General features: G+C 35.9%; 1 protein-coding gene across 1 annotated transcript; it reads right to left on the bottom strand.

Moving 5' to 3' along the window:
• Window positions 1–6,557: 6,557 nt before the first annotated feature.
• LOC137716590 (15-cis-phytoene desaturase, chloroplastic/chromoplastic) lies at window positions 6,558–8,158 on the bottom strand. The gene has a single exon (XM_068456037.1). It carries the CDS (start codon window positions 8,153–8,155, stop codon window positions 6,704–6,706), a length of 1,452 nt encoding a protein of 483 aa, XP_068312138.1. The 5' UTR covers window positions 8,156–8,158; the 3' UTR covers window positions 6,558–6,703.
• Between the last annotated feature and the right edge of the window lie 3,185 nt (window positions 8,159–11,343).

Below are 11,343 nucleotides of genomic sequence, written 5' to 3'. Positions count from 1 at the left end.
AGACTTTCGGTGGAAGCATTTTAACTTAAAGGGGGATATTTTTCCATACGCGGGAGAGTAATTTTATGGTTTTTTAGTTAAATAGGCAGCTTGTCATAATTATTTACTGTGATCTCATAAATTTAAAATCTATAGAAATTGCTTCTGTAATTAATTAGATAACATTTTGGTTCTTCTGGAAAATTCTCTATTAGTTTGAAAAAAACCACCCATTCAACGTTTTTGGGATAATGATAAGAAGATTAAATTTACAAAGTCAATGACGTGTCACTAATAAAATTGAGTATGTTTATTAATGTTTAAGTAATAATCTAATATCATTTATTATTACGATCTTATGGTATTCCTCTTCACTTATAAGTGAGAGGTTTTAGATTCGATTATCGTCAAATGCGAGTTTGAACCACATTATTCCTAACTCATTGTGAGACTAAACTCATCTCATTCCCTTTAGTATAAATAATATTATTTGTTAAAAAAAAATAATAATCTAATCATCTACTTTCATATCATTTAGTTTACAAACTTTTATTTACGCATTTAGTTTCTCTCGTATTAACTTTATTTAAAGAGGATACTTTCTGTTGAATTTAAATCTCATGAATTAAAATAAGAAATCATGTGAATTTTAAAAACTATTTTAAATAAAAAAAACCTGATTTTATTTTTTGTACCAAACAATAATTTTGTTCGGTTTTTATTTATTCGGGGTTTGCTGCGAGACCAAAATTAAAAAATAACAAAAGACGGTTTTTTGTTTGAATTTGTTTTATTTTATTAAGAAAAACAAAATAATATTTTTTTAATAAGTGGTAGGCAGGACTTGTCTGGAAAAGTAATTGCCGTACACGTGTTGTAGGTTTTGTGAATAGCTTGACGAAGGAGAGAGACGGAGGTTGGGGGCCCAACACGGCAGTTCTGTAGAATACTGACACGTCGTGCCGTCCGCGTTAGTACGTTAACTCCAACGTGCACGTGAAAAAAAAAAAAAAGTGCCTTCGGTAAGAACACTTGCTTGGCTACCTCTCTACCCGCCGAAAAATAGAATATTTACACACGTGTGGAACTGTAATTCCAAGGTAAATTATTCTTTTGACGCTTGTCGGAAGTATATTTTTTTTTAGGCTTGGAGACACGTTTTGCAATTTTTTAGGGTTTTAAAATTTCAACGCTTAGTTTTACACGTGAAGTGAATTTGACCTTGTAGTTCTAATTGTATTCAAACCTTTTGTTTGCTTAATTTGTATTCGAGAACAACTCGAGCTCATCTTGAAACCTATTGCTTTTGGGGAAGTATATTTTTTTAGGCTTATACACACGTTTTGCATTTTATTTTGGACTTTAACGAAAATCTTATGATGCTGTTGATTTTAACGAAAAATTAAATTTTTACACTAAAAAAATCAATCTTGGTACTATTCACTTTATCCTTTATTTTGTCATTATCGTTAAAACTCAAAATTTTCAAATCGTTTTCATTAGCTTTCTTTTTTATTATTTTAGGGTTTCGATCGAGTTGCTTACTAGGGGAGGGCCAGGTTCGAGTTTTTCTTTTGGGGTCCTCGTGTGATGGGAACCAGGCAAACAAAGGGTATGAATGTGATTAGAAAAACTATTAGGTTAGTATTTTTATTAACTTGTACCACTCGTTTGATAATTTTTTTTTTTTTAATTTATGATTTAACTTTTTTTTGTTAGTTGGATCAAGAAGTTAGATGAAAGATGGTGGGAGAAATTTAGAAGAAAAGACAAAGAAAGACACAAAATGATAGCTAAACACCAAATACTTTTTACGATTTTATTTTCATTCCTTAATTTTTATTTGAGTGCGTGGCAACAAAGGTTTATGAACTCTGCCTCATATTTAGTTTTTGTTCCTAAACTCTCTTATTAATTTCTCCCGTTCTCTAACTTAACTTTGTATTGTATGAGTGGTCATTCCGTCAAATTTAAGAGTGTAGTGGTCTTTTTATACATAAAAAAAATTAATTTATTTTAAAAAGCGAAAAGCTTGTGCTTATGATCAGGACTATTTATATTAAAAATCACTATGTAAGATCATCTCTACAAAAATCAATTAAAACTTAAATCTTTTAGTCAATTCTTAAGGAGTTTTAATCATAAGCACAAAATTCTGTAGAAAAGTAACGAGGTATTTTATAAATGAGTTCTTCCTCAATCTTTGAGCCACATCTTTCTCTTTAAAAAATTATTTTTTATTTTTATATTGTGGATAAAATTTCTACTTTATCCATCAACTTAAGAAAAGTTGACAGAACTAATGAAAAAGACTACTAGTACAACACATGACATAATTCGACGACTAAAGACGAAAATTAAACTCATGGTATAAATAACCTTTGCTACAATTCAGCCTTTTTATTTCTTCCTCCTCTTCATCATCCTTTTTCATTCACCTTTCTCCTAAGACATAAATAGTTGATTAAAAGCTGAAAACCATTAAAATTTTAGTTTTTATCCAAAATTTTCAAACCATACATTTATGGGTTCAAAATTAATGATGAAAATTGCGAAAATTTTCGAATACGCTTTTAAAAATATCCAAAATTTTAAAACCATACATTTACGGGTTCAAGTCAAATATTGAATTATATAATGTTAGAGTGGAACACACTAGAATTTTTCTGGACCATGTAGGCAGACTTTAAGGACAATCTTATCCGGTATGTGGTAGAATTTCTACCGTAGAAAGCATGAGAACCTTCATGGATGAAGGTTTAGGTGTTGGCCGTCTGGGTTGCATGTTTCCCACTGTACACGACCATCTGAAATGATGCAACATATTTTGAATATCGATCTGTAAAGGACAACAATATGTGTCCCCCTTCGTGGCATGATGCATTAATATCCCGTGATACAATCTAGGACGGTCCTGGCCTGTGGATGGATGTCCTTAGACCTGGTTTGGTACTGAGGTGATTCTGAAAAAAACTGCTATAAAAAAAAGCTAAGAGCTGTTTTTGTGTTTGGTAAACACTCAGCTTCAGCTTTTTTTCACAGTTTTGGATGAAAAAAAGCCAAAAACAAGAAGCTGCAAAACCCAGCTTTGAAAAACCGGTTTTTTTTACATCTGTTTTACATAAAAGTTTACCAAACACTCTAATACTGCTTTTTTTTTTTTTTTCAAAAGCACTTTTACAAAAAAATTTACCAAACACTTTGCTGCTTTATTTCACAGCTGCTTATTCTCACAGCACAGCAGAAGCAGTTTTTTTTCAAAGCACAGCAATACCAAACCAGCCCTTACTCAGTTAACCCTCCTAATCTCTCTACTCTTCTATACCATCTTATTTGAACGGTCACGGTTAAGCTACGTCAACATTATATATTGATTTTTTTTATAGAGATAATAAGACAAAAAAGCAATGTATGAGATGAGGGGATGGGAATAGGAGGATAGATAATCCTTCTCTATTTTTTACTTCTTGCTAATGTTAATGTTAAAAGAACAGTTTCAGTCATGGAATTTTAACGGAATCGATTAAAAGTTTGAATAAAAATCAATGAATAAATGATAAAATGGTTATTTGATAGAAAGATATATTTTATGGTATTGGTTTACTTTGAAGTCTTTGCTCAGCCCCAACATTTCTACCTTGCCTCGAGCGCTAGGGAAGTATACAATGGACCAGATGTACCTGGTTGCAATTAGATGTAGGAGAGAAGTTAGTTTAGGAGCCACCGCAAACGTTTAGGTAGGCAGCGCTTCGAGAAAGACCATAAATAAAAAAAAGAAGGATTAAAGCATATGTTTGATTGCAAAAGGGAAGACTCAGGGGCGAAGCCCTGGATTGAGCTTCTTTTACGTACCTCGGGGTTGGATAATCTATCAAATGATGATTAAGTGTGGAGGATATTGATAATGAAGTTGTTATGCAACACTTTCAAAACATGAAAACGTGTCGAGGGATAGTGGATGTATTGTATGAAAAATCTTATGGATTAATATGTAACTATTTTGTTTAGTAAATTCTTAAGTTGTTTTTAATTTGTTACTTTGTTGTTTGAGAATGCCCTATCTATACAGATTTCTGACTTTGTTTATGAAAACAATGTATGTGTCATAAATAGAAGTCGTTGAGAAAAATACTTTACTTATAATTATCAATTCATTCCAAATCAATCAATCAATCAATACAATTGGGATTTCGTGATACAACTAAATGCGATGTAGGGTGCCTAACCGAACTTGAACACCAAAAAAGTTTTGAATTAGGAGATATGAAGTATGAGTGGAAAGGAATTTGAGTGTTTAATAAATCTTTAACTTGTTTGAGAATTAGCGTGTTTAACTTCATCTTTTTTTAAGAGAAACAAGACACAAACAACATAATTTTGGGTCGTGTCAATTTAAAAATAATAATTAAATGTCTCTTTATCTCATTTGCCTTAACCAGCATAAGGAGCAGCAGCCAGCAAGCCATGCCCCCATGATGGCTTCGCGACTGCCTCCATCACTAAGAAAGTGTTCACACCTTTTTTTTTCTAGCTAGATTTTACCGAGTAGATGATCATAACATGTCACCTAATTTGGTTGCTTAACTTCGATTAGTACTTCAAATACAAGCTTAGCCAACAATTGACCATTATATTATATTTCATATATTATTAAGTTGCTAACACTCTAAAAATTCATTTTGCACTTTTTAAAAGCATATATTTTTTTTTAAATATAAAAATTCAAAATAAAAAATAAAAAGTTTAAAGGATCAATAACAATTTTTGTATATTATATTATATTCCAATGTCAATAACGAGTTGCCACGATTAGAAACAAAACCTTCTTCACGTCAAAGGCAACAATGACAAGTTTTTTCTTCTTTTATTTAACAACCGATATTATATACATTAAAAGAAAAAGAGTGAGTTTGTTTTAAAATAGACTAGCAATAACGTGATTCAATTTACCTTTAGCGCATAACACCTTTCATGTAAAGAATAATAGCATTATACCGTAGTACAAAATGACAATAACGACAGGGTTTACTAAGTTAATAGATATTTGATTTAAATATAATACGACTAATTAGCAGAAATATTGAATGGCTAAAGCACCTTGACCAGATGTAATGTCAAGGGTCAATTAATTGGGACCAACGGAAATATTGAACGGTTAAGAATTAAACGACAGCTTTAATTTATTTTGAAATGCATGGCTGCCATTGATCTGACAAAAACCAAACTAACGACTGATCAGGAAGCAAACTTAGCTTATACTCCAAAGCTACAAGAGCCAGTGGATAATAGTCTGACAGAGATTACAGAGCGTGGCATAGGCACTACAATCCCTTTCTTTAAAGAAAATTCATGTCCGATTTCTGTCTCAATCCATTAAGGTCAGATAGTTCACACCGCTACATAGCGTCACTCAATGAAGTTATATTATACCACACAGTGATGGAGGGTGCATATTGGGACCAAGTTGGTTCCAGAATTACTTAGAATCTGAGAAATATATATGTGAAGGTATTTCAAGAACTTTCTAAATATTTGGTACGTGCCATTTTTGTATTCACCAGGTGTTTGACGAAATGCCTCTTGCAAGTTGCATTTACAACTCTCGACAAATTTTCTCAATAACACTCATTATATTGCTTCGGCATATGTGAATATCTTTTGACATGTGCAGAACCTGGTTCGGTAGACGATAACAAACCCCACCAAGTGTTCAATGAAATGTTTCAGTGAATAAATTGAATTATTTTTGCTCGTTTTGCGCTCTGTTTCTATCTAAAAAACTTAAACCTTTAACACTGGGACCTCCCAAGGTTTAAATTTTGGATTCATCACTGATACCACATATATCTATTTAATCTTGTTTGGTCTCTACAACTGGTTGAAATGGATGATTAAATGTATTCAAAGTTATGTTGAAGAATGAAACAAAAAAAATTACATCCAACTTGAAGGAATAAGATAAATTACTTTAAAGAAATGCCATTCTATCTTACACCCGTTCTCTCCAAAAAAAATGGTAGGATTATAAACCTTATCGTCTATTTATATGAGAAACGATATTTAGTAAATATTAATTAGTATCAACCTTGTCCTCCATTTATATTTGACCATAATTTATATTTTAAAAGAAAATTAAATGTTTTACCTTTTCAATTATATAATGAGAAGAACATATTGTACATTTATGTTTAAAATTACATGTTCACATTTCTCCAATAACATGAGTGTATTATGCATGTTTGTTGTTCAAGCCAATTCCTTCCAACAAGAAAAACTAATTCAAACTACTAACTAAAAGAAAGATAGGACTTCTTGTAAAATTTAATCTTAAATTCCATATTTTATGAAAAATAGAATATACAAATTTTGGGTCCAGATATATATTCCAACTATACATGTACCCTCAATTGAATGTTGTAATCCAAAAGACAACAATATTAATGGTTTACTCTATGTAAAAACTAATGCTCGTTTGAAAATGCTTTTAAAATGACTGAAAGTACTTTTAGCGAAAATGTTTTCGGATTCTAAATACACTTTAAGTGCTTCATGCAAGAAACATGTAACTAATACTTCTTGTATAAAACACTTACTTTTTCAAAATTTATTTACATTTTATTAAGGATTAATTCAAAAACTATTTTCACTAGAAACGCTTCAACCAACCCTTTACAAACACAAGCCATTGTATGATAAGAAATACAAAAAAACATGAAATCATAACCTAAACAACCCTGGTCAAGGCAGTATCTCTAAGCAAAGCTTCTGCCGCTCTCTTTCCCGACACCAACGCCCCATCAAATGTGGCAGTCGTCCAATGGTCACCGCATACATACACACCCGACCCGACCCGAGGGTTTCTCTTCGAATCGAGCGGCGGACATTGGTTTGGTTGTGCAAATTTAATTCGATACGTTCTCAAGTGTCTCCAAGATCCCACCATTGATCCCCCAAACCAGCCAGAGAGCTCACGAACAACTTCAGTCGTCAGATCATCATCCGTCACATCCTCAAAACCTCCGACAAGCGATACCGATACCAAAGCCTTCTCGGGTGGGCCGTAAGATGGAGCTACATTGGTTGCGAAAAACATGTTATTCACAATGCCCTTGCCCGACCCGTTAAGAAACAAAACCGGATCAGAAACCGGAATGTTGGCCCGGTCTGCAGTGAAATACAAACAAACTGTACTTCGAGCCGGTTTGGTCCGGACCAGTCCATTTATCCTTCCCGCCAAAAGCTTATCCGCTTCCGGTTGCTCAACTGCCACTATCACTCCAAACTCGCTTCTCAAAACCTCTCCGCTCTCCAATCTCACCCTTGGCGACGAAGACTCGTCGCCGCTGAAATCAATCGAAGCGACTCGGGAGTTGAGAACGATCGAATCAGAGGGCAATTTCGCGGCCAATTGCTGTGGGATGGCGCCAATGCCGTTGGATGGGAGAGTGTTGTCGCCGAGGGCGAGACACTTGAAGATGAAATTGAACAATCTGGAAGTCGTTTCGAGCTCTTTGTCGAAGAAAACGCCGCCGAAAAATGGCTGAAAGAATCGAGCGATGATCGAATCGGAGAACCCGATTCCCCTCAGCAGCTCCATGGTGGAGACCTCATCGCCGGAGGAGAATATCTCTTCGTCGGATTTCGTCAGAACACGAAATCTCGTCAATCCGATGAGCAATTTATCGGGAATGGATCCGATAGGGTTGGCGAGGGACTTGACAGAGTTCCAGAAATCCCGGAGGGGGTCGGCAACGGTGTGGAAACTACCGCCGTAGTAAATACGGGCGCCGGAGTAGAATTTCTGGAGGTCGAGGGATTGGTAGTCGAGAAGTTTCTGGGCTTCGGGGTAAGCGGTGATGAAGATTTGGAAGCCGCGGTCGAGAAGGAACCCGTCGACGACGTCAGTTCGGACGCGGCCGCCGACGGCGTCGGAGGCTTCGAGGAGGAGGAAAGGGGTGTTCTGGGAGTTGAGGTGGGTGGCGGCGGCGAGGCCGGCGAGTCCTCCGCCGATGATAATAACAGGGGACTTGGGATTTGGCGGAAATGGGGATTTTGGGGGGTTGATAGTTGTCTGGAGAGATGATTGGGGTTTGAATTTGAAGCGGAGGAGTTGGGGTTTGGGGGAGAGGAGGGTGGTGGTGGATGGGAGTGGAAGAGGAAGAGTGATCAGTTTCATTTGTTTGAGGTCTTGAGGAAGATGAGGTCTGTTTGGATTGGATGATGGGAAAAATGGCTTATCTTGTGTCACACGGATTGAAAGGATAATCTTTGGGACTATCTAGAGCCAGTCATTATTTCATTAATTTTCCTTTTTGTTCATTTCTTTTGATGGGAAAATTTTGGAAAAGAATGAATTGTTAGAGCAGTGCTTGTAGCTCAAAATAGTTAAATCGTATTTAATTCTTGTTCAAATGATTATGTACAACACAACACCCACCATTACACCCAGTTGCCTTATCCAAATGTCCTCTACTCTTATATATCTACGTGTAAGAGTTAAGATTCGGTGACACACGCTTTTAACATATATTTTGACACACGTTTATGTGGAGTCCTCTTAGTAATGTAGTTCAAGGATTCCAATCATCTATCTTTTATGTCTTACCTCAAAGATCATGTCTACAAAAAATCATCAAAATTCGAGATCATATGACCGTTGATTAAATTTAATGTTTCTTGTATATCCGTCCATTTTCTTTACTATTAGTAGTTTTGAATTTTCCTAATTTTTTTTTGTAAAGATGATCTGTAAATGTTGTAGTAAAATATATACAGTTCGGGTCAAGGGACGAATATTTAAAAAAATATTTTTTACCCGTATCATTTGTCTATAGATTTTATAATATTTGTTTGGGTAAAATACAAAAAACTACCACAACTATTGGTATAACGACACTTTCATACCTCATCTTTTTAAAATGACAATGTCATACCTCACCTTACGAATTTGTGCCAATGTCATACCTCTGTCAGTTTTTCTGTTAATTTTTCTGTTAAGTGCTGACGTGGCTAGATACTGGGGTCACTCACTAATCCAACTGGATTAAAATATAATTAAATATATATTTTTAATAATTAAAAATTAAAAAAATAATTTTTTTTATTTTTTTATATAAATTTGTGGATCCACCCTCTCTCTCCTCTCTCTCTCTCTCGCCTCTCTTATCTCTCTCTTGGACACCCGCCTGCATCCCCAAAACCTTCCCACCCATCCCCCCCAACCTTCCTCCCCCTCACCCTTTCTTCCCCCCGCTCCCATCTTCTCTGCGCAACCTTTTCCTCCAAAAACTCTCCCATCTAGAGCCCCTCGACCTCTCCATCTCCCACCTCTGCTTCGCTGCTCTCTCGCCCCGCTGCCCCTCTCTCTCAATCACCTGCCTCATCGTCAACCACAACCTCTTCTATGCCGCATTGGGCCACGAGAAATGCCTTTGGATCTCCGCTGCGTCGAGCTTGAAGATTTGGTAGGACTTGGATAGTCGGTCAAGGCGCATGAGGACGCCGTGAATGCGTTGGCAATGTCGAACGACTGGACGTTGTACACCGGGTTGACGGATTGTCGGATCTGGGTGTGGTCAAACCGTTCGGGGAAGAAGGAGAAGACAAGAGCAGGGTGGGTGGTTCTAGTTTTGAGTTTGGAGCAGTGTGGGATTTGGGTTGGGTGGTTTTGGTTTTTAGTTTGGGGAAGACGGGGAGCGAATGGAAGAAAGGGTGAGGGGGATGAAGGTCGGGGGGGGGGGGGGACAGGTGGGAAGGGTTTGAGGGATGTAGGTGGGCGTCCAGAGAGTGAGAGAAGAGAGAGGTGAGAGAGAGAGGGTGGTGGAGGAAGGTTGGGGGGGATCGGTGGGAAAGGGTCGGGGGGAGGGGTCGGGTGGGAAGGGGTTTTGGGGATGGAGAGAAGAGAGAGAGGCGAGAGAGATGGGGGAGAGAGAGAGAGGAGAGAGAGATTTAATATAAGTTTTTTTTTTTAATTTTTAAAATTTTAATTATTAAAATATATATTTAATTATATTTTAATCCAATTGGATTAGTGAGTGGTCCCCGTATCTAGCCACGTTAGTATTTAACAGAAAAATTAACAGAAAAACTGATGGAGGTATGACATTGACACAAATTAGTAAGATGAGGTATGACATTGACATTTTAAAAAGATGAGGTATGAAAGTGTCGTGACACCAATAGTTGAGGTAGTTTTTTGTATTTTTCCCTATTTGTTTTAATGATACCCCATTTGTTTTAGCGGGAAATTCTTTTCTTATGTCGCCTCTTCACAATTTAAAGGCCACACTTTTATCTTGCTACTAGAACTTATGTCGACTAAGAGTATACGATACCATAAGAATGTACATAATTTTTTTATTGTACAACAATTTCAAATTCATTCCGTCGTTACTATCATATTCATTCCGTCATTACTATCATATTCATTCCGTTGTTACTATCATAGGAAGACATTATTGTGAATATATTGATAAACAAAAATTAAAGGTACAATAAGTTGAAGGGAACATGAAGCTATTAGAAACAAAAAATAAAAGTTGACGAGCGAGAAATGATGACCGTAAACAGAGTGTCGCAAAACCATTAGAAACAACATGAAAATGAATGAAAAATGATGACCCCCGGCTCAAATTAACAATGAAGCTCAAATCTGGAAGATGGAAAATCTATTAAAACAACACCTGAAATAAGGTACATAATCCACCGAGGAAGAAATTCGTAGGTTATGATTCCCAATTACTTTGCCTTGGCAATAAAAAGCCCTTGTAATAATTCACCATCCAGAGGTTCACCAACGACTGCCCTTGAAGAGCTAATTTGTACTTCAACAGGAATATCTACATCAGGATTACTATCGAATTTCATACTGCCTTCGTCTATCATGTCTGTTCATCATACACCGTGCGGTTATAAATTATTTTAAATATTTTTTATTTAAAAAATTAAACACAAACAGTATTTGACAAAAACTGACTGCACGATATACGATGAACGGACACGACTTACGAATTCCTAAAATCCTCACTAAAAGAATCCAGAAGGGATCCTATTGGTCTCAGATTTAGTTTGTACACAAAATAATGTCACAATGCCCATTCCTTCACATTTGAACGGGTTCACTTTTTTATTTTATTTTATTTTACGATTTATTTATTTCAACATACATCATTTGGATGAGTTTAATTTCTTTAGTGGCCTCTTGACAATTTAAAGGTCACATTTTTCTATCTGCTGCAAGAACTTACACGGACAAATTAGGAGTATTAGATGCCATAAAAAGGTAAACAATCTTAAATGGCATCTGCCGCCTATGGTGGCTCCATCCTTGCAAGGTGTTGTCAAGGCCGGTCCTAAGTTTTTTTA

Source organism: Pyrus communis, chromosome 14 (assembly GCF_963583255.1).
Source record: "Pyrus communis chromosome 14, drPyrComm1.1, whole genome shotgun sequence".
NCBI classification, from domain to species: Eukaryota; Viridiplantae; Streptophyta; class Magnoliopsida; order Rosales; family Rosaceae; genus Pyrus; species Pyrus communis.
The sequence above is the reverse complement of the archived record's forward strand: the minus strand, read 5'-3'. Positions and strand labels throughout refer to the sequence as shown.